Source organism: Piliocolobus tephrosceles, chromosome 16 (assembly GCF_002776525.5).
Source record: "Piliocolobus tephrosceles isolate RC106 chromosome 16, ASM277652v3, whole genome shotgun sequence".
NCBI lineage: Eukaryota > Metazoa > Chordata > Mammalia > Primates > Cercopithecidae > Piliocolobus > Piliocolobus tephrosceles.
This window is the reverse complement of record NC_045449.1, coordinates 39,117,165-39,144,725: the sequence shown is the minus strand read 5'-3', so window position 1 is coordinate 39,144,725 and position 27,561 is coordinate 39,117,165. Positions and strand designations below refer to the sequence as shown.

General features: G+C 33.4%; 1 protein-coding gene across 1 annotated transcript in view; it reads left to right on the top strand.

Annotated features, from left to right (window-relative positions):
* STXBP4 (syntaxin binding protein 4) overlaps positions 1 to 27,561 on the top strand; it is a 200,883-nt gene that overhangs the window by 60,512 nt on the left and 112,810 nt on the right. Inside the window, exons 9-12 of the mRNA XM_023204537.1 lie at positions 2,735 to 2,831; positions 5,688 to 5,779; positions 14,805 to 14,894; positions 19,029 to 19,094. Coding sequence (XP_023060305.1) covers positions 2,735 to 2,831; positions 5,688 to 5,779; positions 14,805 to 14,894; positions 19,029 to 19,094 — 345 coding nt within the window. The remainder of the gene's footprint in view (positions 1 to 2,734; positions 2,832 to 5,687; positions 5,780 to 14,804; positions 14,895 to 19,028; positions 19,095 to 27,561) is intronic.

Here is a 27,561-nt window from a genome sequence, read left to right as displayed (position 1 = left end):
CCGGAAGAGTTGGGGGGGGGGATGAAAAACCCGAAAGTGCACCATCTTGCCTCCGTTCGTCCAAACAATAGGTACTATATTCATAGAAAAAAACCTGAAAAAATAGATACAATTGTTAATACAGCAATTGTCTTTGGAGCAGTGGTTCTCAAGGGCAGAGCTGCCGTGTTTCTTCTTGGGACACTTGGCAATGTCTGGAGACATTTTTGGGTGTCACAGCTGCAAAACAGAGACCAAATTCAAAATCAGTAAAGTTACTTCTTAAAACCTCATGTATGAAAATTTAAAACATATTTTAAATAATTTATGAGTCAAAAACATTGCTAATAAACATGTAAATGATGTTTAATTGCACTTGTAACTAGGGGAATTCAAATTAACAAACAACATACTATTTCATATACAACATTGACAAAATAAAAGAGTGGAAACAGCAGATGCTGTTAAGAATGTAGAAAAATAAGAATGCTTATTCACTACTGGTGTGCATTAACTGATGAAGCCAATTTGGAGAACAATTCCACAATATCTAATAAAATTGACCATATGTCCCCTATGGCTTAGCACTTCCTTTTCTAGGGATTTAATGTAGAGAAATTTTCATACATTTATACAAAGAGGCATGTATAATCTGTAATTTTTAAAAGAGCAAATTGGAGTAGTTATAAAAGCCTGTTAATCAGGGAATGGATAATAAATTACAATAAATTTATACAATGGATTACTATTCACAGTTTAAAATAAGTGAACTAGTTTTGCAGACAATATTGAGCAATTATGAAATCACAAAATTGAGATAATAATTTGTAGAGTTACTCTTTTAGATTATACTCTTGATGCAAAACCTTAAATGCACAAAGTAATAGTAAATATTATTAGGGGATACTTGCTTACATAGTAAATGTCATTAAATTAGGACTAGGAAAAATACTTAGGATAGTAGTTCCTGCTGAGGAACAATTATAAAAACTTTTAACCAAATATATAGTTTTATTTATTGAAAATATATACATAAATTTTAAGTACATATTAATGAGTAATTGATGATAGTGAGTATATGGGTGTTCTTTGTATTATTCTTTTTTGTGTTTATATTTGAAACATTTTTATAACTGAAGAGAAAACATACAGAAGGTAAAAATCATTATGCCATGTTATAGAATGCAAATACTTGACTGCAAGACAAGATAAGCAGATGATGCTAGACTAAGCTTAAGAATCATTTTTGAAAGAATCTTTCCTGATATTCTTCCTCCATTCTTCATTGTTCCCAAATTGCGCACTTACAAATTAACCAGTTGCTTTGTGTGTTAATATACCCTATACATACTTCTACTAAATTACATGTTTTACTTATTTCTTTACAGTTGTTCTCACCCTAGAGACCATAAACTCTTTGGAGTGAGAGACTATATTTCATTTATCTATCAGCTATGCATAGTTTAGTGGCTAACAAATAGTAGGCACCAAATAAATTATTTGATGAATGAAATACTAAATGATTGAACAAGATTCTAAAGGAGGAAGAAATATGTAAGAGATAATTACCAATACTAAACTTTGCCTACATTTTAGTTTTGACGTGATCGACACTATATATGCTCTTGCCATATCCAATAATAGGACATCCAATCAGTCCCTTTGCGTTAGTTAAGATTAGATTTTGCTATGTATAACTGGTGAACTCAAAATAACAGTAGTTTCCTTTAGAAATTTCTTTCACACCAAAAAGAAGCTGAAAGAAGGTAATCCAGGGCTGCTGTGGAGGTTCCAGAGTGTCAGGGACCATGTTCCAATTATCTTTCTGTTCCACCATCTTTACTGAGGTACCACATGAACCAAAAGAACTGCTCAAATTCCATCAGTCCCTCTTTCTTTCCTTCCTTTCATCTTTTTTCTTTCTCTTTCTTTCTCCCTTATTAATCCGAATAGACAAGAAGTGCTTACCCTGACTTTTGAAAGGAGACTTCTTAGTAGTACTGTATGGCACTTTCCGTCGTATCTCATTGGCTAGTACCTAGTTAGTGGCATGGCTGCTTGGAGATGTACAAGGGGCTGGGAAATGTCGTTTAGCTGCATGGCAGCGTTTTCAGCCGGAATTCTGGTTGGTTCGGTTACTAAGGAGCAAGGAGAGAATGGACATTGGAATACAATTAACAGTCTCTGAATTTTTAATCACTGATGGATACCAAAAGGAGAAAGAGCTTTTCCCTTAAGGGACGAGCCTGATGAAAGAGAGAAGTAAATGGCAGGGAAAGCTTTTTAGTTTGCTATTTGTGTAAGCCCCAACAAGCCAAAAATCAGAAGATTTTATGTTGAACCTAATTCCTATCAACTTCAGTTTTGCTCTCAAAGACAAGATATTAACCAAATATAATTCATGTTTTAGAGTGTCACTTGTAAATCTGATGTGGTAGGATTCTTTTGCCATTTTACTTCTGCCAAATCATATAAACTAAGAAATAGTTTGATTTTTGGTTATAGGATAATGTCATAAATTTGGTATTAGCCAAAGTGCTAGTCCTAGGGAAAAAATGAGGTAGTAGTAAAATCAGGAAGCTAATATTTTATAGGCACTTAATCCATAAATAGTCAGTCGACTTCCCTAGGGTGTTTAATCCTGGTCAACTCTTTCTAGTATTGATTATTTTCCCTGAGTTGTAAAGTTTGTAATGAAAAGTTTTATTCTTTGGAGATTTGAAAAATTGCTTTTCATGAGTTCTCTATCTTGCAGGCTCTAAATTATCTTGGTATTCAGCCCACAAAGGAACAACACCAAGCCCTGAGACAGCAAGTACAAGCAGACTCAAAAGGGACAGTGTCTTTTGGAGGTAATATTAGGTTTACTGTGTTGTATTATCACCGAATCATCGTTCAAGAGTTATTGTGACACATTTTCATTAACAGTGTTTGTTCTTTAGAAGGAGAGAAGGAAAAGTAAAACTACATCCATTTCAAGTTCCTTAATCAGTACCCCAAGAACTCAGCTAGAATTACTGAGCTGGCAGGGTCAGCAGAAAGAATTTTATTAGGACCTAAACAGCTCCAAACTATCATATTCTTTTTATTTTTTATTTATTGCATAAACATTGCTTTAGTAATAACAAAAGAAACAGTACAAAATATGGAAGTTCTAATTTCACTACTGTGAGGTTCATTCTAATCCTTTTTCAGCTAATATCATGTAGTAAATATTTTTATGATGCTGCATAATTACAGTCATCCCTTGCTATGGGAGAGGAATTGTTTCCAAGACGCCTGCATATACCCAAATCCAGCCATACTCAATCTCATAGACAGCCCTGCAGAACCCACATATAGTAAGTTTACCCTCCATATATGTGGCTTCTGCAACTGGCAAATATTGTATTTTTGATGCATTTGGTTGAAAAAACTTGATGTATAAGTGAACTTGTGTAGTTCAAGCCTATGTTGTTCAGGGATCAACTCTATTCTTATTGAAGATACCGTAATGTACCACTTAGTTGTTGTACTATAATGTTAAGGCTTTCTACTATTATGAATTTTGATTGTTTCTTAGTAGCTGATATTACAAATCTGTATTTATCATCATTGTGAATATAGCTGTTTTTCTTTCTTTTCTTAAGCCTAATCCTCACAAATGGTTTAGACTTTTGATACATACTGGTAAATTGTTTTTCAGAGATATTTTGCAATATATTTGTTCTACCACCAGTAATGTTTGAATGTAACACGTTTTGTCTTCTTGTCACTATTAAGTATTTAACTTTTTCTTGTATAGTAGATGTAACATTGTATCATTTATAAAGCATCTATATTGCTAAAAAGAAAATTGACCTTTTGGTTTTTAAGTGATGATAAAAAGATATTTTTCATCCCATCTCCACTTGAAAATCATCCCAAAATAATCATGAAAACAAGAAACAGAAAAACATATACAACTAAAACCACAATATCTAAGGACAGAAAAATGGGTGAGGAAAGTAAACAAATTTGTGAGCAGAGATAGGTAAAGCCCAAGTGTATGAAGATAGAGGAAAATCACAATGAGGAACAAGTTGATTTGACCCTAAAATGATTTAGGAATTGAAGACATCAAGTACTTCTGGAGACTGAGTTTTTAGGCAGGATATTGAAACAGAATTGTTGGAAATCTTTATAAGGAGAATTATGCATGCTCTTCTCTGCCCTTTCTCAAGTAGTCCGGCATCTACCACGCTACACCTCCGGGGATAAAGAAGTATATTCCTTTGAGAAATTAAACCAGAGATCGTGCACCCATAGTTGCCAGCGGCAAGGGAGTTTGTGGAGTATATAGTGAATCATCACTCGTAATATGCATCCAGATTGCTCAGGGAACTTTGCCGCCATGTTTATTACTATAGGCAGAAGACTATAGTATTCTCTCTGAAGAAGTGAACAAAAATGTCAGCTGGCCACCAGATTGCCCTGTAGTGAAAACTGCCAGTTGACAAAGCAAGTTACACACACAAAATTTCCAACCAACTTTTTTAGTGCCCAATTCTTAAATATGAACTCATAGTCAAGAGTCACCAGAGATTTGGAGAACTCCTCCAACATAAAGTATAGAACCCCAAACTATCAGACAAACAGAATAAAGGAACTCGGAAAAAAAGAAATACAGAAGCACAGAAGAGAATTTCAGGTAGGAGGCCAGGAGCAGTGACTCATGCTTGTAATCCCAGCACTTTGGGAGGCCAGGGTGGGTGGGTCACCTGAGGTCAGGAGTTCAAGACCAGCCTGGCCAATATGGTGAAACCCTGTCTCTACTAAAAATACAAAAATCAGCTGGGCATGGTGGTACACGCCTGTAATCCCAGCCACTCAGAAGGCTGAGGCAGGAGAATCACTTGAACCTGGGCAGTGGAGGTTGCAGTGAGCCCAGATCGTGCCACTGCACTCCAGTCTGGGTGACAGAATGAGACTTCATCTCAAAAACAAAACAACAAAACAAAAAATTCAGGAAAACTCTCATAACATCTTTAAAAAGATAAGTGAAGGTAATGCAACCATGAAGTAAAGTAGGATGTTGTAAAACAGGAACAATCAGAGAATATTTAAAAGAATCCTTGGAAATTAAAAATACAGTAGCCAAAGTGGAAAATATTTGAGGATACATAGATAAGTAAGTTACTCTCCATGTCAGAAGAAGCCTATGAACTGTTCTTTTTCCTATTTAACCTGTCTTAGCCTCAATTTTTTTCATCTGTAAAATGGACAGGATAAGAGGACCTACCTCAGAAGACTGTTGGGAGGATGAAATTGCTAAGCACTGTGCCTGGCATACAGCAGCTGTTACATAAACATTAGCTGCTGCCATTAATAATTGCTATCAAACCTCAGGTTCTTCCAGCTAGAAAAGCCATAAATCATAATATTGTCATATGTTTCAGAAAAAGTTCTACTTATAATACACGGATTGAAAAACTATAGGTCCACGCTATATATTTGCTTTATTATTATCTTAACCGAATTATTAATTTTAGCAAAATTAACTGAAGTAAGTTCAGACCAATTTGTCTCTTACTTCTTATTTGAACTACATTTACCTATCACTTCAGTCAATACTATTTTAAGATAATTTATGCGGGTTACATTTGAAACATTAGCAACTTCATATAGAATAAAGTAAGATTTAGAAGGGGTTAAATGCTATGTTCTTACTTAAATATGTTCCATTTTAGATTTTGTCCAGGTTGCCAGAAACTTGTTTTGCTTGCAGTTGGATGACGTAAATGTTGGTGCACATGAAATTTCCAATATATTAGATTCACAGGTAGAGTATGCCCTATAGAATTGCTTTGACACGTATAAGTCGCAAGTCTTGAATGTTATATGTCATGTGTGCAGGCTTTTTTCACTTAAAAATAGCAATAATACATGTTTCTTACATATATATATAAATACAGATCAATTTAAAATCAAAAGTAAAAGTTCATCCTGATCTTCATTCTCCTCTCTCACCAGCTTCTTGTGCTACTCCCATACCTAAGTTTACCAGTATTGGCAATTTGATATGTGGAGAATACGTGCTATGACTAGCTAGCTAGACAGACAGATACTATGTGTGCATGTGTCCATTCTAATCTGTATTGTCTCTCTATAATATACACATAGAAAAGCACCTATATAATGTGTGTATATACTATGAAATTTTATAGTCTAAACCATCCTTATTTAATTAGCATCAGATCAAGAAACATAAAATTAAATAAATACATTACCAGATGCTCTCCTGCCCCCAGGTTCCATTTTGATTGCTCGTAACACCCCTGTACCCCCACAAAAAATTGGGTAACTACTCTTTTACCTTCTAACAATGTAAATTGGTTTTGCCTCTTTTTGTGCTTTACGTAAAATGGAATTGTGAAGTCTATTTGCTTCAATCATGTGTTCTATAGAAGTTTGACATTTATATTATTGAATATTTTAGTCCTTTTCGTTGTGGATTTTTGGTAGTATTATCTTCTTAAGGACCTCCTTCTTAATTTATGTTCTATATAATTTGTATATTTAATTAACTAAAAAATTCATTCTTATTTATGCATGGCAAACCACTTGTTTTTGTTCCACCATCATTTGTTTAAAAACCCATCTTCATTTTTGCCATTGATTTGAAATGCAAACTTTATCATATACTAAATTTCTATCTAGATACACAGATCTGTTTCTATATCTACCATTCGAATGATTTTTACCTTAAAATTGACTTAGTCTTATGATATAGTTATAACAACTTTTCACTGGTTGATTTTTTTGTTTGTTTCCAGTGATTAAAATCATTGGATATATAAATATATATTTTTAAAAGAAACCTGTTGTTATACAATTCTTTTAAATGTTACCAGTAGAATCTATATACTACAGTATTTTATACCCATAGCCATCTATTTCAAAGAAAATTCATGCATTATCCTTTTATTCTCAAAACTTTGTCTTTCTTTTTCTCTGTTAGCTCTTATTTCTGTTCCATATAGACCTGGAATCTCGTCCTGATAACACATAATTGTATGCTTGGGAAATGATCACCCTATCATTTTGCTCCAAAAAAAAAAAAAAACTTTAAATGAATTAAAATGATTTGTTTTATTTTCCTATGTTTATAAGGGTTTACAAATTAAAATTTTCTTCTATATTGCATTATAATTATACTTATTATTGGTACATAATCAATAAAATTAAAAATATGACATAACTTTTGATCAATTTTTATGAACATAATATTAAAAATATAAATCTATATTTTAATAGGATGAAAGAATTATTTTCATGCCAGCTCTATCCCTTATGAAATTACCATATTTACCTGGGAATTTCTGTACTCTTTATTCTGGTGGTTTCTTGGCTCCATAAGTCTTGATATGTGATAAGATGTTCTCCTATCTTGTTTTTCTTATTTACTTACTTTTAATTGACAAATAATTTTAATTTATTGTGTACAACATGATTTAGAATATGTATACATTGTGGAATGGCTCAGTTGAGCTAATTAACATGTGCTTTACCTCAAATAATTTATCTTTTTTTATAGTGAGAACACTTAAAATCTACTCTAGCAATTTTCAAGATGCAATACATCGTTATTAACTATAGTCACCATGTTGTACAATATATCTCTTGAAGTTTTTTCTGCTGTCTTATGGAAATGTTATGTTCTTTGACATCACTCCAGAGTGCCTCCCAGACCTCCTGCCATTCTTTTAAAATATCGCTTTGGCTAATCTTCAGTCTTATCTTCTCCATATGAGTTCCATGAAAAATCTTGCTCTGTTGAATTTATATGTTATTTTGGGAAGAATCAACATCTTTATAAATTTAAGTTTCTGTGAACATGTTATGGCTCTCATGTATTTATATCTGCTTTGATGTCAATATATTTTACATATATTTTAATTATATTTTAATAATCTAGTTACCTTACACTATTTGTTGCCATTAAAATTAATGGTACATTTTAAACATTTGTTTCATTTTAAATTTATTTGGTTATATATAAAATAAAATTAATTTTCATATATTTACCTTATATCTTACAACCTTGTTATACCCATTTTCTTTTTATTTTCCAGGAAGTCTTCAACATTTTTTGTTCTAATGATCCCCTTTCTGAATTGCTAATAGTCTTATTAACTTAGATATTTCTTTATTTTTGTTTCTGTTTTCAGTGATACTTTTAAATAAATAATACGGTCAGTCAAGTTGTTTGAATGCTGCTAGAAGCCCTAAATTCAAGTGGGAGAATAGATGTGTTACATGTTTTTAATAACTTAGTTCAAGTTTAAAAACAAAAATTGCACTTTTATTTCTTGGACATATTTAGAGCTCTGCTGTTTTCAGGTGATATCCTTTATTGACAGGAAGTTTGAATACTGTTTATTATTAATTACATAATTTCAAATTCCAGAAACACAGAGTATATAAGTATATGATTAATTTATTGAACAAATAAGTCTGACCGCTCATTTAAAAAATGATGCATGTAACTTTTTTAATGTTTCAAATCACTTTGTTCTCTTTTGTAAGCAGTCCCTTTTGTAAGCAGTCTCTAAGCATGTTGCCCATTGCAATCACCCAAAGATCTGGTTGTTCTGTAACCCTCAGGAGAGTACCCAGTTCTCCCAGCGTGAAGCACTGATTTATCAGAACTAATTTTGTAGCATTTATTCAAAGAGAACTAAAGCTGTATTCAAGTAGCACAGTTTTCATTCTGCTGATTCAGGTATTGTGTATTTATCTACCTAATGATGGCAGGGAGCATTGTTTTTTACTGCCAAACAGTTCTCAGAGCTGCCATGCTCATTTTTTATGTGGAAGGCAAAGATAGTTGGGTAATTTACAACATGCCAATGAAGTGGGCAATTCAGAGTATTTTGTGTGAGCAAACAAATCTTTTTTAGCAGCTGCAAATGGATTGTCATGCTCCAAGTTAGCAATTGATTTCCTCCTTACTAATATAATTTTGGGGCAGATAAGAATGTTTTTATAGTTTGGAAGTTGTTGGGATTAAAAAAAAAAAGAATGTGTTAACCTGTGATACTTTGACAGCAAAAGCAAAGTGCTAATGGCAATTGTGCAAGAGTCAATAATTCCAGACATGTCAATAATTCTGATATGTCGATGATTTCCAATTCGTGACTTCAGATCAAAATGTTGTGTAATAGAATTATATTAATTTTTTATTGTATTTTTTCACTTGAGTCCACAATAAGAAAATGTACTTTTTCACCATACTTACATATGTAACTGAAGCAAAAGCCTGTCAAAGCATTAGTTACCTTTTCTATGTACATTGCATTCTTACTTAATATTCACTTGTATTTCATTAAAACTTTGGTTTCACGTTCACTAATGGGTAATGTAACAGTTCGAAGAAACATTATAAAAATCACAATTATTGTCATGTGGCTCACCAAAAACAAATACAAAATTACTGATTGTTTTGCAGTGTAATTCCCTACTTTTTTGAGTTCAAAAGCAGGTTAGTCCCCCATCTGAAGTATGTCAATCAGTCTGTATTTATAGATGCCAACTGTCTATGAGGGTGAGAAATTCCACTATGGTTACCCCCTCAACCACTCAGTTTCACAAACAACAGGGCTGGGTCACTCTGTTAGGCATACATGTCTTTTACTCATATGTTTTCTTTTTTTGGCTGATAAAGATGGCTTGTCTTTCTTAATTTATTTTTAAAAACATTGTTACTGAAATCTAATATACACAAAATAAAGTTACAAAAATGTGAAGTGTACAATTTGATGAATTTTTATTATGTGTCTCAAATGGAATCACCACTCAAAAGGCTCCCTCAGGCCACCTTTCCAGTCAGCCACCACTTTCCCACCTTTACATTGTAACCAATATTTTGACTTATAACAACATAGATTATTTTTGCCTTTTATTGAATTTCATAATAAATAGAATTATAGAATTTGTACTCTTTTGTAACTTGTTGCTTTTGCTCATTATTTTGTCTGACTCATAAGATCTCTTGAGATGCTATCTTTTAAGTAGGAATTGCTGAGTCAGTTTAAAATCAGTCCTACTTTTGTTTGTTTGACAACTTTTGGGTTTGGAAGAATATGACATTTAGAACCAAAAATATAATTATCTTACTATGAGTCTAATCATCATTGCTACATTACAAAATTCACACAGTGCTACACCTGCTGCTGGCACAAGGTTATATGCAGAAAGGGCAAGGCTGGAGCCCACATTTAGCAGTACTCTAAACTTAGCAATAGCAGAATATAGTCCATCATAGTATGATTTTACCAGACTAATCAAGTACTGTATCATGAATGGATTATCTTAAAATTATAGACAGAACACTAAATTCCCTAAAATAGATTTTTACAGTTTGGGCTCTTGTTAAGTCAATTTAGTGTTCTGCGACCACCATTTTAAACAAGTGAAATAGAACAAAATGGAAAATATCAAAGTGAACTGTATATGATAAAACTGAGTAATGTTTTACTTATACTGGATCATAATATGTACATATTTCTCACCATGTATAGCAGTAAATACTTTATAGCCACTTCCCTAACAAAAACATGAAATATATATTGAACAACTGCAGTGTGCATGTTTTGTTATGTTCACATGTTATTAAGATAGATAAAACTTGGCCTACATATTTTAAGGAAAAGTCATGTGCCCAAATAATTACAGTAAGAAAAGCTGCATTGTGTGGCAAGGCCGTAAGAGTAGTAAGGCTTAAAACATTCAGAAAAGATTCATAACAGTTGCCATTTGAGTAAATTTTGAGGGATAAGTAGGATTTTATGTGCTCAAGAGGTGAGTAGGGAGTGATAAAAGTATTAGCATAAACAGAAAAATTAGAATGTAATGCACACAGAGAGCAGTCTTAAGAAAAAAAGATAATTGGGTTCATTCAGGTGACAGAAGTTATGCCTCAAAGAGTAAATGTTAAATTTAGAAGTCTGTACTTTACTCAGTAGTCAGTGAGGAGCCATTAAGAAAAACAATTAAATGACAAAATTGATATTTTAGAAAGAGGAATCTTATGTGTGGTTATCTAGGAAGGGAATGAAAGTGGTGGTAGGTAGTCTAGACAGAGGACTATAGAAATAATCCAAATAAAGATAATAAAAAACTAAAGTATAGTGAAGGTGGGGAGAATAGAAAGGAAAGACGTGATAGATCTAGATTACTTACCGAAAACAACTGCAACAAATATATCATCAGTAGGACTTGCTGACCCTTTGGACATGAGAACTATGGAAGAGGAATGAATGAAAAAAAAAAAAAAAAAAAACTCCAAAGTTTTGGCTAGGATAACTAAGAATATGATGGTACAGGTAGCATTAATAGAACTAGGGAAATAAGGAGAAAGAAAGCCTTTTTCAAAGTAGAGACGATGACAGGTTGTGTTTTAGAGAGATTTAAGAAGCTGGCAAGTACAAATAACCAAAGGCCACTGGAAATTAGGAAGTAGACACTGGGAAGGAATTTGGGAATATTTTGGAGAGTGATAGTTGAGGCATAATAGTGAATGTGCTCACTCAGAACGTGTAGGGAAAAAGGAGAAAAGGAACAAACTTTGGGGAACCTCCCAAACCCCCTTTCTCCATTTAAGGAGTAGACATGAAAGTAACTCATTGGGAATAGCCTAAATGTGCAGAAGGGTGGGTGAGATAATAGGATATCACAATCTAAAGAAGATAAAATTTCAAGGAAAAAAGTCTTCAATAATGTTATATATAACAAAGAAGAAAGTTGGTGGGGGGCATTTTCTTTGTCACATGGCAGTTTTACTGGTGAAAATTGGAAGTAATCATTTTAGAAATATGGGAATGAGAGGAAAGATATATAAGCCAGATTATAAGAAGTGAAAGGAATGAGCAGGGAAATGGAAGGAGAAAAGAAGATACCCAGAAATTCTTAAGTGAATAAGATAGTAAAGTCACACACACTTTTATAAGGAAAGGAGGTAATTTGAATAGGTCTCTAATGAAAGGCCTTAACAATAAAATTAGACTAACACTGAAGTTAACTGTTTTGTAGCTGTTTCTGTTTAAAATGAATTGAGATTAGGGAATATGGCCAATGGAATAGTAGTTATCCAGAATTGGTACAAGTCAAGTAACTTAAGATATGATAGAGCAGCAACAGTAAAAGGAGAGCTGAAGTCAGACCTAATCAGCACAGTCCAATGACCTATAGTATGTATTTCTTGACATCTACAGAAGGAGATTCTAGAAAGCATAGTAGAAATGATTTACAATGTTACTTACCAGCTGTTGCAAAGTTCAGGGGATCCAAGGATCACAAATGATATTGTGAGAACCAGACAAAAAACAGATGTGGAAGGTTAAGGAATATACATTTCAGTAGTTAGTGATAGATTTTGAAAACAGGTATCTGTCTGGAATTGTTGCTGTTAAATAACAACAATTCATTTGCTGCTGCCTTAGCTGAAGTATATTTGAATGGAACTGTATAAAAAAAGTCATTGAGCACAAAGGGGCTTTTCAAAGAATTCACAAGGAACATCCATGGCCAATTCTCTGCAAGTTTTTGCTGCACAGTCCAAAATAGCAGTGGGATCATAAAACTTTTTTTTAATTCATGGTTTGTTCTATGACTATTTAGTCTAGGCTTTGCCTCTCGAAATAGTACCATGGATTCTTTTATGCATGATTTACCTCCATGATGTTAAGTTCAAAAGTTTATTATCACATCCCTAAAATCCCAATCTATAATTTCTCTTACTAAATTATTTTAGCTCTGGTATCTGGTTTTTTTTTTTTTTTTTTTTTTTTTTTTTTTAAAGACATGGTCTCACCCTGTCATCAGGCTGGAGTGCAGTGGTGCAATCTCAGCTCACTGCAGCCTTGACCTCCCGCCCACTTCAGTTTCCTGAATAGCTGGAACTACAGAAGTGCCCCGCCATGTCTGGCTAATTTTGTTTACTTTTTGTAGAGACAAGGTCTCATTATGTTGCCCAGGCTGATCTCAACCTCCTGGACTCAAGCAATCCTCCAGCCTCGGCCTCCCAGTGTGCTGGGATTACGGACCTGGGTCACTGCACCCAGCCTTATTTAAACTTTTGAATCCTCCTTATTTCACTTCTTAGAATGAAAAAATGGAATAGGCCATATGAATGCTGAGTAGCAACACTGAGTTTCCCAGATTGTGTTTTGTATACTTTAGTTCCATGAGCTACTATAAAAATAAATAAATGAAGGCAACAGGGTGAAGAGGTTAGGGGTTTGTAGTATGGTGAAATTATTGAGGAAACATGATAAGTTATTATACTTTTTTTTTTTTTTTTGGCAATTCAAATGCTCGTTGGCATATTAAGGCTGTTGGAAGCCATGCAGGAAATAAGATTAATTTTTTCTAAATCATTGACCACTACCACCATCACTACCACTCAATTTTGCTTTTACACAAAGCCTGTTAATATCCTTTGGAACACACTCTGGGAAATATTATTACATTTTAAAGTGTGTTCAAAATTATTCTAACAATTAGGAATGAATTCTTATGAGTATGTGTGTCGAGTACTTCTGAGAGAGCAGAGTAACAGAGCCATGAAGAATGTAGATCATATAAATTATGGGCAATGTCCATAGATACCCAAAAGCTAATGTGACAGACCAAAAAGAACCAGTGATGCTCAGGGAAATAAATTCTCCCCAAATAGGAAGAGTAACTCCTACTTTTGTTATTCTAGAGTTTGGAAAGCAAATATGAGTTTATTACATCTACTCCACCATGTTTTTTGTTGAATCTTTAGTAAAAATCAGAGACTATGATTTGTGGGACTCTTGGAATGGCCATTTGTTAGCTGTGAAACCTTAGGCCAAGTTATTAACATTTCTGAACTTGTTTCTTCATCTGTAAAATGGAGACAAGGTGATTGATATTGAATATATACAGTCCTTAGTAATGCATCTGCACATATAAGTTTCCAATAAGTGATTGGTATTATTAATTATTTTTATTATTCTTTTTTCTACTCCATATTCACTTCACCTATCTAAAGCGCCCTGCTTTAAGCCCATGCTTACATAACAACCGCTTTCTCCACTTAATCCTTTAAATTCTATTTTCTTTAGTTGTTATAGCTTCCACATAGGAGATGGCTGTAAACTTGGATTTTTATCTCTGATTAGACTGTCGTCGTTTTTTACATTGTAATTGATGGTCAAAGACATCATGCTAGATGTAAGAGAACTGGTCATCTCTGCTATTTTTTTTTTTGTTGTTATTCACTTGTGCATAAATTATTAATATTATCTTCAATCTACAATTTCTGTGCAGGAATCTTTTTAAGCCACTTGTCTGTTGCATTACATTTCACTTAGTTAAAACCAGATACATAATTGATAAATATACTTTACTAGGCTTATGTAAACCATCTGATTTATAATATACAGCATTTTGTTAGCCTTAGATACCATGCTATTAGAATGAATATATTTAGGGAATAGTTTATGTTAGTAATTCCTGAAGTCTTTATGACAAAATAAAAATTCCAGTCTTCGAATTTGGAATTTTAAAGGAAAATTATATTGTCAAAATAATGATAAAGGTGACAACAAAATCAAAATTCTATTATAAGTAACAACAATGTAAGGTTAAGCCTAAATGAGTGAAATTGCTTTAATACTTTAATATTCCCTTTTATCTAATCAAATGACTCCAACTTAAGAAACTGAATTTTGTTATTAGAATACGAAAGCCTAAGACTAGTCAAAAAGGATTTTTATGTTACCTCTCATAATTAGCATCTAATGCACAACTTTTCTCTTATATTTTAATGTTGACAGCTTCTTCCTTGTGATTCTTTAGAAGCAGATGAAATGGAAAGGCTCAAGCGTGAAAGAGATGATGCCTTTAAAGAAGTAAATACACTTAAGGTAACCTCTAATTTAGTTTCCTTACGTTTTCTTCAGGAAAAAAAAGAAAAAGAAAAAAATCCTATATTGGATTCTGAAGTATTGGGGCTTAACTTTATTTTTAATGGAAAAATATTAATATCAAATAGTAAAAATCATATTCTTTATTCAGTTAGCCTTTAGAGAATTAATTTCTTGGTCTACATATTTATATTTCACATTATCTGTATAACATTTAGTGTGAACAATGGTTTTTGCTCATGTCTTCTGTTCAGGTTCTTTCTTACCCTTTTTATTCTCTCTCATTGGTGGCCAGGGCAGAATTAGATGAAGAGCCAATAAAGCAAGTCGTGGCAGTTTTGGATCCTGTGAGTTCTTTGGGAAATACATTTTTTTTCATATGCAGGGCTATTCTTAAGGGACATCATGTTTTGCTAACATAATTTGGAATTAAGACAATATTATGTAAGAGAGGAAAAAACACACATATCCCAAATATACTGTAACATTTTACTTCTATTTTTTTTGTTTGTTTGGTTGGTTTTTTGATTCTTGTTTCTGTTTTGTGTTTTTGAGACAGGGTCTCACTCTGTCGCCCAGGCTGGAGTGAAATGCTACAATCATGTCTCATTGTAGCCTCAACCTCCAGGGTTCAAGCGATTCTCCCACCTCAACCTCCCAAGTAGCTGGGACAACATGTCCATGCCACCATGCTCAGCTAATTTTTTTTTTTTTTTTAATTTTTATTTTGTAGAGATGATGTCTCACTGTTTTGTTCAGACTGGTCTCAAACACCTGGGGTCAAATGACCCACCTGCCTCGGCCTCTCAAAGTACTGGGATTACAGGTGTGAGCCACCATGTCTGGCCTTGATTGTCTTTATATGGTTTCATTCTGTTTTTAGAGGAATATTACCTTTAAATTATATCCTAATTTTTACAGAAAGCTCTATTTTCCAAATCTTCAGGAAAAGCAACATAACCACTTGATTTACCACTAACTCACCATAGGAACATATTTTTAAAATTATTTTATTAAATAAGGTATAGTATATTGACAGTTATTTAATTTTTATTAAATAGAAAATCTTTACACCAAAAAGAAAATTTTTTTTGCTATCTTAGTTTTTATAATTCCAACCTCTAGAGGAAGCCATTGTTGCAAATATATTATTTATCTTTTCATAGATTTTTCTCTACACAGAAAATTATATTTTTAAAAAATAGGCAGGGCATGATGGCTCACACCTGTAATCGCAGTACTTTGGGAGGCTGAGGCAAGAGGATTACTTGAGCTCAGGAGTTTAATATCAGCCTGGGCAACATAGCAGGACCCCATCTCTACTATTTAAAACAGAAAAACAAAAATAAATAAATAAATATATGTATATGTGGGGACAGGGAGTATGTGAGAAATTTCTGTACTTTTCTCTCAATTTTGCTATGAATCCAAAACTGCTTCAACAAATAATACAGCCTTAAAAAATTTTTTTCCAGTATGTGTGTATTTTCACTTCTATGTAAGTCACTTCATCCATCCACACTTTTTTTTATAACTTGCCGTCTTTTTTTTCTCTCTCTCTCTCTTTATAAGAATTATATCCCAGGCAGCTTTTCAGGTTAATGTACACAGATCTACCAAATTCTTCTCGATAACTCTCCTATACATTAAATGGTTATAAATAAGCCAGTTCCCTATTGATAGACATTAGACTATTTCCAGTTTTTAAAAATAATTTCATCTTCAGCAGCTTTGTAGATGTATCTTTGGGCATTTGTGCAGTATATACACAGAATAAATGTCTGAAAATATAATTGCTTTATTAAAAATTATAGACACTTAAATTTTTGCATATGTTACCATATTCCCTTTGAAAAGGTTTTACCAATTCACATTCCTTCCTAAAGTATATGAGGATTTCACTACTCTAATAGTATTTTATGTATTTATTTTCTTACCTTTGAAACCACTATCATTCCACATTTTTTAGTTTAACAATTGTTTTGCCGGAAAATAAAAATTTAGTTTTAAAAATACATTGACAGTGGTTTCCTTATATTCTCTTAGAAAACTTCCCCAATGTTGGTTACCTTAATAAGATAACTTTTTATGTATTCTCTTACCTCTGCCTAAACCATTAGACTTGTGGTTTATCAGAATTTTCAGAGGCTCTCAGATCTTTTTCATTTCCTTATAGTTTATCATTGTTAAATTTAGTGACATGATATATTTGTTTTTATTTTAATATCAATAGTAATTATTAGAATGTTAATTTGAAAGTGTCTATGCCATATTAATTTAACATTTAAATAAGACTTTCCTGAGGAGTCATTCAATAAATCAGGATTTACCTTTAAAGTTCATGAAATGTAATTGAATATACCCTAATATGACAAAACCTAAACTCCCAGATAAGCCGGCAACCAGCTAGCTCAGTTGGTTAGAATATGGTGCAAAAATTCCAGATAGGCCGGGCGCGGTGGCTGGCCGGGCGCGGTGGCTCAAGCCTGTAATCCCAGCACTTTGGGAGGCCGAGACGGGCGGATCACGAGGTCAGGAGATCGAGACCATCCTGACTAACACAGTGAAACCCCGTCTCTACTAAAAATACAAAAAATTAGCCGGGCGAGGTGGCCGGTGGCCGACGCCTGTGGTCCCAGCTACTCGGGAGGCAGAGGCAGGAGAATGGCGTGAACCCGGGAGGCAGAGGTTGCAGTGAGCTGAGATCCGGCCACTGCACTCCAGCCTGGGCGACAGAGCAAGACTCCGTCTCAAAAAAAAAAAAAAAAAAAAAATCCAGATAAAACAAATTTTACATGTTATAATTACTTTTACCTCAAAACCTATCTATTGGCTGGCCAGTTAAAGAAGCCATGTAAAATAATGTACAAAGCAATAAATATTTTGTTAAAGGTAATGTTTTTGTTTTCATTTTTTCTACTTGTATTATACACTCTTATTATAAAAGCAGAGGTTGTTAAATGAAGTTCATAAAGCATTTAGATGGTGTCTCATCACTTTTCATTATCCTGTGACATCTCTATTCTTCATGTCTAATAGGTACAAATAAAAATGAAACCAAGATAAATTTATGTCAGTAGCTAATTTTTATCTTGCAAGAATAATTTTTAAAAGTGTTGTGGGCTTTATTTAAGGAAGCCTTTCTGCAGAATTCACATTGCTACTGCTTTGCAAAGGTGAATGGAAAATAGATATATTTTCCATTTACAGATACAAAAAAATCTAGGGCACCAAGAGTGAAGGTGACTTGCCAGAACAGAAAATCACAGGAGCCAGCAGTCTCTTGGCTCCTGTGGCATATTCATTAGATTGCTATATTACATTCATTTTCATATACCTTCATTTCACCTCTTAGACAAGAATAAGCTGAAATATACCAGAAACGATATTGCCTCTTATAAACATTGCAGTATTGCCATGAATCTTTACCACTCAATTTAATGTTCAAGCAATTCCTCTGTTCAGGTTTGTATTTAATGGCTCTTAAATTACTCTTAGTATTTCTGATTTGACCAATAAAATGTGGATTTATTTAAGATATAACTAACAAAATTGGACATTGTAGGGTATATGCTTCACTTAATTTCAAATCCAAAAGTGTTTTATTTGTATGCATACTATTAATCTTAATAACTATTATTTTATGTTTTGGTTACATTAGTCATATCTGTCTTTTCATGGATAAAAATCTTCCAAGAATAAGCTAAAATTAAATTAGGAAATTAAGAGGTGAGCCAGTCTCATCATATGCCCTCTTTAGTATGGTCGAAGACCTTTAATTCTAATTTGTAATAATAATGCTCTTCAATTTGGTATCTCTTTGGCAATGATAGCTTAACCAAAATCCAGTTAATATTTACACATTTGTGTTCTTAACTGGCTTCTGTTTGAGCTTACATTTTGAGATTTTGTAAAATTAAGGTAATAAAAAGTATATTTACATCACAATTTACTGTAAATAACTATTTACTTTTAAGTGCCCCATGTAAAGCTGGAAAAATGACTAGAAGCAACATTTTCAGATTGTAGCAATTTGATATTTGGGGAATATAAGCTTTGAAACAAGGGACTAATAAGTCATACTTGTTGATACTTTCATAACAAGTTGTTAATTTGGTGGTTTTTTAAATATAGGAAAAATTATTGGAATCAGATAAGCAAAGGAAACAATTGACAGAAGAGCTCCAGAATGTGAAGCAAGTAAGTATATGTATTGTGTATATGTGTGTTCGTGTGTGTGTGTGTGAACATATGAGGTATAATTATAAAGCCGTGGTTCTTTATAATATCCCAGAGCTTCCTGATATGTATTATATAATACAAAATAGCATAGATCTTAAAAGCAATCACTTTTGGAGGCTTTACCTATGCTAAAGTCTTGCTACTATTGCTCAAAACAATGTTAAAATTTCTTTGAAATTGCTTTGAAAGAAAGATATCCATAGACCAAAATAACCAATCTCCTTACTTTTCCATTATTTTTTCTTTTCTTTCATTTCCCCTTTTTTCTTTCTCTTTTTTCTTTTGTTACTCATTCTTCATTTTACTAAAGAACAAAAAAACCATCAAGGCAGAGTATTTTTTACATTTATTTGTTAATAATAAAAAGTAAATATTTATTTTCACTTTGCATTATTCTTCAAAGAATTTGAGGTAGCTTACTATAAAACAAATATATGACATTATCATAAAATGAAAACCCAAATGACAAATAAAATATAAGTAAGAGAACTTTGTTAGAGATCAACAGTGATCACCTGATTTTGAATCTCCTTCACACAGTCCCCCTAGAAAACATAAAATCAACAAAGAAAGCAAATAGAACCATGCAGGACCCATATTTTGAATATGACTATGTGACATAAAACACCACAGCCTTTAAAGTATGTATAAATAAAGTAAGAAAAAGAATAATTCCAACAAAACTCCTGCAGCTTGCCTGTACTGAAACCTGGATTACAGAGAACAGAGGAGGCAAGGCTTGAAAAATTTTGAAATAAAGAATAGAGAGAAACCATGAATGAGATGAAGAACAAACAAAATCAACCCCAGAAAGAGAAAATGTAACAATAAGTGCCAAAATACTGGACATAGGTCAGGACTTGGTAGTTCTTAGCACTAGCTACAAAAAAGAGACTTCAAGGTATGAATGCAATCAGAAATGACAGCCTTGAAGAATCATTGTTTCTGAGGAAGAACCAGATAAATAGAGAATGGATAGAATTCCTTGGAGACTAGGCAATGATGGGAAAGAAGGAAATAAGAAGGGAAAATTAAGGATCTTATAGAAATGAAAGCAGAACACAACTTACTAATCCACCCACCCTACCCTATGACCATCAAAACAAGATCCATTAAAGAAACGGCACAGAAGAGAGTGCTCTTGAACTAAGAACTTTTTCTGTGAAATAAAAAAGAATAGAACAAAAATTCTATCTCCATCATTATAAAATAACTGAAAAAACCAGATTGATATCAATGAAAGTTTTCCTCCTGATGAAAACTTTACAAAACAATTTAACCACAAAGCTTAAGAAAACTGTAATGTCACACTCCATACTCAAGGGAATATCCTCAAATAAGCATTTCAGGCTAAGAAAAACACATCTCAAATCAGAAACTTAAAAAATAATAATAATAGATATTGATCCCCCCCTGCAAAATAAATCAGGAAAAACTGAAATGAGAGTTGATAAAACTTAGGAAAGAAGGAAGAGACAAAATCCTATCAGAAATGAAAACTAAATCACAAGTTGCCCTAGGAAGAATATAATCAAGTGAAAAGGCAATGAAAAAACAAGAAAAGCAACTAGGAAAGTGAAAGTATAATCAAGAAGTAAAAGAGTTTCTTAAAGAAATCAATCAAAATAACTGAACAGCACTAATACTTAGAAGTATAATCCAAGAAAACTTTCTAAAGTTAAAACAAGACCTGAATCTAATATAGGTACTGGGGAAATCTGACCTGGAAAGATTACTCTACAATATATTCTAGTAAAATTATTAGACTTTAGAGGAAAATAAATGCACAGTGCCTCCAAGTAAAAAGATTAAGTAACTTACAAAGGCAATAGAATTAGACCAGCATCAGGTTTCTCAAAACAACATGCAAAGTAAGGCAATAGCGGAACAACATTTTCAAGACATTAAAGGAAAGAAAGAAAGTATACAAAAATGTTATATACAGCCAACCTGACTTTTAAAATATCAAGGACATAGCAAACAGTTTGGGATATACAAGCACTAAGGGAATACTACACACATGTGGTATTCCTGAAGACCTTCAGATAGGATGAGTTTTATCCAACTAAAAAATGCCTGAAATAACGTTGAAAAATGTTTCCAAATGCTTCATGTATTTTATTGTACAGGTGAGACTAAAATGAGTCAGTGCACGGATGAAAAAAATAACACGTCAACATTAAATGTGTTAACAAAAGTCAAAAGATGTAAATTTTTTGATGGGAGGATAAGAAAGAAAAAAGAGGAATACAGAATACCTCATTTTGTTATATAAGCAAAGGGTAGCAGTCAACAAATATTTAAAACTGATATCACATAAAAATTAGGTAAAAATAGAGGAGACAGTAAGCACTTAAAAAATAATAATGGAAAGATAACCTATAGAATGAAAATACAAACCTTCATAAACACCAAAAAGAATTTTTTAAGTAAAAAGGACACACAAAGAAATGCAGTAAATATACACAAGAATTTCAACATAAGACAATTTGATAGAACTGCAACAAAACATAATGATTATCTTAACATGAATAAGATCGACTCACCTATTTTTTAAAACATTTTTCTTAAAATATAGTTTGCCAAAACTGACCAGAGTAAAGACAGAAAGCCTAAAAGGCCATTTTCTGTAAACGAGATAAAGTAAGTTATCAAGAAACTACTAGATAAAAGGACCCGGCAAGATGGCTTCACAGAGAAATTTAACCAAACCTTTGACAGTCTTAAAGCTATATAAATTGCTTCAGAGTGTAAAAAATGAAAGAAAATTTCCAAATTCTTTTCATGAAGCAAGTATAGCATCAGTGTATAAACTTAATAAAAATAGCACAAAAAAGAAGATACAGTTAGACTAGAAAAACAATTAGAGGCATATGACTTGGAAAAGAAAAAATGCAACTGTCTCTTTTTGCAGATGATGTAGTAGTAATCTGGAATACCCTAGAGAGTGATAAAAGTAACTCAGTAAGTTGATAAGCTAGCAAGATATAAAATTAATATGCAAAACTAAATTACATCCATATACACAAATAATAACCAATTAGAAGTTTTAATAGTTGAAGAGAAACCAAAACTATATAGAAAAATAGGCAAAAGACCTGAACAGATAATTCATCAAAAAAGCTGCAAAAATGTCCCTTAAACAAATGAAAAGATACTCAATCTCTTTCTCTCATAATAAAAGAAATGCGAGTTAAATCTATACTATCATCGAACTCCTAGCTTCTAAAATCATTAAGTCAAACCATCTAAGAAATTATGGAATAAGACTCTGACAGAGGACATCCCCCAATAAAAAATAACTCCAGAACCTAAACATTTAATAATAAGCAACTACCAAAGGAATTGGAGACTGAACATCATCAGACAAGTTGCTACTCCTGGAAGAGAAGCAGAATATTAACATGTACCTAGAAGTAAGAAGTAAAAATTACATGAAATGGTATTCTTTTGTTTGTTTTTGTTTTAGATAGAGTCTTGCTCTGTCACCCAGGCTGTAGTGCAGGGGCATGATCTCAGCTCACTGCAACCTCCACCTCCTGGGTTCAAGCGATTCTTCTGCCTCAGCCTCCCTCAGCTGGGATTACAGGTGCGCACCACCATGCCCAGCTAATTTTTGTATTTTCAGTAGAGGCGTGGTTTTGCCATGTGGGCCAGGCTGGTTTTGAACTCCTGACCTCAGGTGATCTGCCTGCCTCGGCCTCTCGAAGTGCTGGATTACAGGTGTGAGCCACTGCACTGGGCCTAAAATGATATTCTTAGAGAGGTGTCACTCCTTTCTGTATGTTTTATGAACAAGGAAAATTAAAAATATACCTGCTTATTTTTGTAAAAGAAATCAAAGGAGGGATAAACTACACAGCAATGAAATTAATTAACTACAACATGGGTAGACATGCATGTTAAGATACAAGAAAGAGTGACACCTCTCTAAAAATACATTATCATGTAATATTTACTTTTGTGTACATGTTAATATTCTACTCATTCAAAAAATATATTAAAAATTAAGATGGAAAGGGGAAAATAAACCTAAAACTGCAAGTGTACTGAAGAAAATGAATCTAATTGTATTTCAAATGAATACCATAATTATGGTAAGGAAAAAAAAATATAGATAGAACCAATTCAAGTAAGTAGTGAATACAGTATTTGTGTTCAGTGTTTTGTCTGGATGGAATTGAGTTGGGAAGGAATTTCATACAAGTCTTAAACCTTTTTTTTTTTTTTTTTGGTATGTTTTTTGTTTTGTTGTTTTAGTGGTGGAGCAAAGCAGTTCTGAAACAATTTTAGATGCTTTATAGGTCTTAGCAAATGTGTTGATTGTTGTTGAGAAGCAGAATCTCAATGAAAAAGAAAAGACAAAATAGAATGAATAAAGTCAAGAAAGGACCCTGAGTTGGGTGTGGTGGTATGCATCTGTAGTTCCAGCCAGTTGCGAGGCTGAAGTGGGAGGATGGCTTGAAGCCACAGTATGCTATTATTGTGCCTGTGACTAGCCACTGTATTCCAGCCAGGGTAACATAGTGACACCTTGTCTCTTAAAAGGAAAAAGAAAGAAGGAAAGAACCCTGTGAGATGGGCTTGAATTGGATGTATCATTGTGAATACATTTCTTATATATGTATGTGCATATGAATGTGTGTGTACACATCTGTATTATATATATGTGTGTGTATATATACAAATGTTCCTCAACACAATGGGGCTATGTCCTGATACATCCAATCCAAGTTGAAAATATCATAAGTAGAAAATGTCTTTAATACCCCAGTAAGCCTATTATAAAGTCAAAAACACATTAAGTCAAACCATCATAAGTCAAGGACCATCTGTGTATGTATATTTTCCCTAGCTCTGTCAACTTAAAGGACTAAGAAACAGACACCCTAATAACAGTGAGCACATTACTATATCTAAGTGACCAGATACCACTCCCCACTAAAAGAAACTCAGGCTACTCAGAGAAATGACTAATTTTAGAAACGAGGAAGGGTAAGTAAAATATAAGCCTGGAATATCTTAATATGTCAGAAAATAAGGATATGTTCAAAATGACAGGGGCATATCACAAGGAACTAGCTTGAAGGGGCTTCCACTGGCCAAATATGGAAGAACTTGAGTACCAAAATAATTTAGTACCGTAATGTATTGCAGACTATAGAAGAAATCGTAATTCATGGTATCACTAGTAAATTGATTAATAGGGAGAAAGGAGTACTTTTGCTCATAGTAGGATGTTGAATACTGACTGGTAATTGCAGAGAAGCTACTAGTTTTGGAAATTAACATTTTACATCTATTTTAGTAAAGACTTGATAGGCACAAATCATTCAATGCTAAATTTAGTGGAAAATTTTGATGAAGAGCAGAATATTTACATGGTTTTAAAGTATCTCTCCACAAACTGCTTATTAATTGCAAGGGGATAAAATAGCAATTATATAGTGGAGGAATCAGAAAACACCTTGACTGGTGCTAAATGTTGATATCCCAATGAAGAACATATGGGCATTGTGTGACTCCAAATGTGATGCCCAAAATGACTACAACATCACCTGTGTAGTTTTCTGGCTGAGAATGTGTAACCTGAATCTAACCACGAAGAGATGTCAGGCAAGCTCAAAATGAGAGAAAGTTTTGTTTAAAAAAAAAAAAAAAAAAAAAAGACGTGTATGACGTGTGTGTGTGTATGGGTTGTATTCTTTAGAAATGTCAATGATATTTTCTTAAAAAAAACAAAGGTAATAGAAGTTTACAGATTAAAAGATGCTAAAGAGACGTGAAAACTAAATACGGCATCTGACTCCAGACTGGATCCTGTACCGGAATGGGAAAAATGCTATAAAGGACATTATTGGGTCAGTTGACAAAATTGGAATACAGATGGTAGATTAAAGCATTGAATTGATGTTAAACTTCCTAAATTTGTTAACTGTACTGTGGTTATATAAAAGAATATCCTTATTCTTAGGAAATATGTGGTTATATAAGAGAATATCCTTATTCTTAGGAAATATTGGAGTTTTTAGGGATAAAGGACCGTGATGTATATAACTTACCCTCAGATGGTTAAAAAAGTGCATGTATATTTACATATACCTGTGTGTATTATTTATACACATATATATAATTGCATTATGTTTAACTATTACATATATGAATACATATATGAGAGAGATTGAGAACATGTAAAATCTCAGCAGCAACCACTTACTATCAGTGGCTTACAAGAATATATTGTTTCTCACTCAGGAACATGTTGGCAAAAGGATGAACCTGGGGAATTAGATAAATCTGGGTAAAGGATATGAGGATATTCTTTATACTATTCTTGCAGCTCAACTGAATATTTGAAATTATTTCCAAAGTCAAGTTTTTTTAAAAGTCCTCTATTTCAGGGCCAATTTGCAGACCCTCATTTTATTAAATATTTTTATATTTTAATTGATACGACTTTTTAGTGCTTTTCATTCTGTATCTTTTATACCTCCATGAGTTTGTATGGCCAGATCTTTTTACATTTTAGTGTTTGCATCCTGAAAATGGACATTTACAAATCTTTCTTGTTAGTTTTTGTATGTAGAATAAATTAGGGGAGTTTTCTCCTAACTTAAAATTTTTCTTTTCTCCTAAAGGCTTGGAATATAGAATCTTTAGAATATCAACCATGATTGGTTAAATAATAATTATATTAAAGGCTGATGAATCTGAAGAAAACAGCAGTTTTTTTTTTCTTTTTCTAGCAGTACCTACTTTTTCCACATGAGGCCCTCCTGAATTTATTTCTGTGAAAGGATTAGTTTCTGTTATTAAGAAAGGTCATGTCTGCAGGAATAAGTAATCTAGGGCTAATTTGTATTAGAATTTAATAAGACAAAAAATGAATATATGAAAAAATATATAAACAAAAGAAAGAACCTTATATGGTTCACAGTGAATTGGCCAGGCACGGTGGCTCGTGCCTGTGATCCCAGCACTTTGGAAGGCCAAGGTAGGTGAATCACTTGAGGTCAGGAGTTCAAAACCAGCCTGGCCAACATGGCGAAGCCCCATCTCTACTAAAAATAACAAAAAAATTAGCCGGACATGGTAGCGCATGCCTGTCATCACAGCTACTCGGGAGGCTGAGGCACAAGAATTGCTCTAACCTGGGAGGTGGAGGTTGCAGTGAGCTGAGACTACACCACTGCACTCCAGCCTGGGTAATGGAGTGATATTCAATCTCAAAAATAAAACAAAAGCAAAATAACAGTGAATTGGCCTAAGGATAAGTACAGTAGATAATGGGGTTTGGAGTTATACCATCTTAGTTTATACCCTGACCCTGCCTCTTGCTAGCTTTTGACCTTTGTCAAACTACTTCACCTTTATGGGTCTCAGCTTCCTCATCTGTAAAATGGGTTTGATAATAGGATCCTTCACAATAACATTAGAAGTATTAAGATAATATACATAGATGCTAATGTGTATAGCACATACCACTCAACAAATATTATTATAAATAATAGAAGCAGAAATATTAAGAGCTGGAAATGATTTGTATTAACTGTTTAATAAAGAGGAGGAAAATGTAATTTTAACTGAGGGCATAAGGGGACTTTTCATAGAGAAGGTGGCACATCAGCTGACCCAGACACAGAAAGGGAGACCATTTCAGACTGAGAAAACAGCATGAAAATCATGGCAAAAAAGGGGAAATTTGCTTGTGTTTGGGGTCAAAATAGACCTTTTCTATGCTAACTTTATTTGTTAACATATTTCTGTCGTCATGTCTGAAAAAGTGTTAATAATATCTACCTTATAATTTTTTCATAGGACTTGAGAATTTAAGAGCCTAAACCTGTCAGGAATCTAATTTTGAATACTAGTTTTGACATGTATTCTTTTATCAACATCATTATCAAAGGCCCAGGAACATAAGGAAAACATGGAAAGATGAATCTGTTAGGAAATGACATTTGGGTGGGTGTGTTGGGGCCTACACATATAAACAGTTGAATACCAGCCTAAGATCTTAGAGAACTGCCATTTAAAATATTTAACAAAGAGAGAAAAGTGAACAACTGTTCCACGCATAATCTGACCCCACTCTTTCTTTCATACTCCATAACCAATTTGTGGGTCAACTGTTTGTTTGTTTGTTTGTTTGTTTGTTTTTGAGACGGAGTTTAGTTTGTTTGTTTTTGAGACGGAGTCTCGCTCTGTCACCCAGGCTGGAGTGCAGTGGCGATCTCCGCTCACTGCAAGCTCCGCTTCCCGGGTTCACGCCATTCTCCTGCCTCAGCCTCCCGAGTAGCTGGGACTATAGGCGCCTGCCACCACGCCCAGCTAATTTTTTGTATTTTTAGTAGAGACGGGGTTTCACTGTGTCAGCCGGGATGGTCTCAATCTCCTGACCTCGTGATCTGCCCGCCTCGGCCTC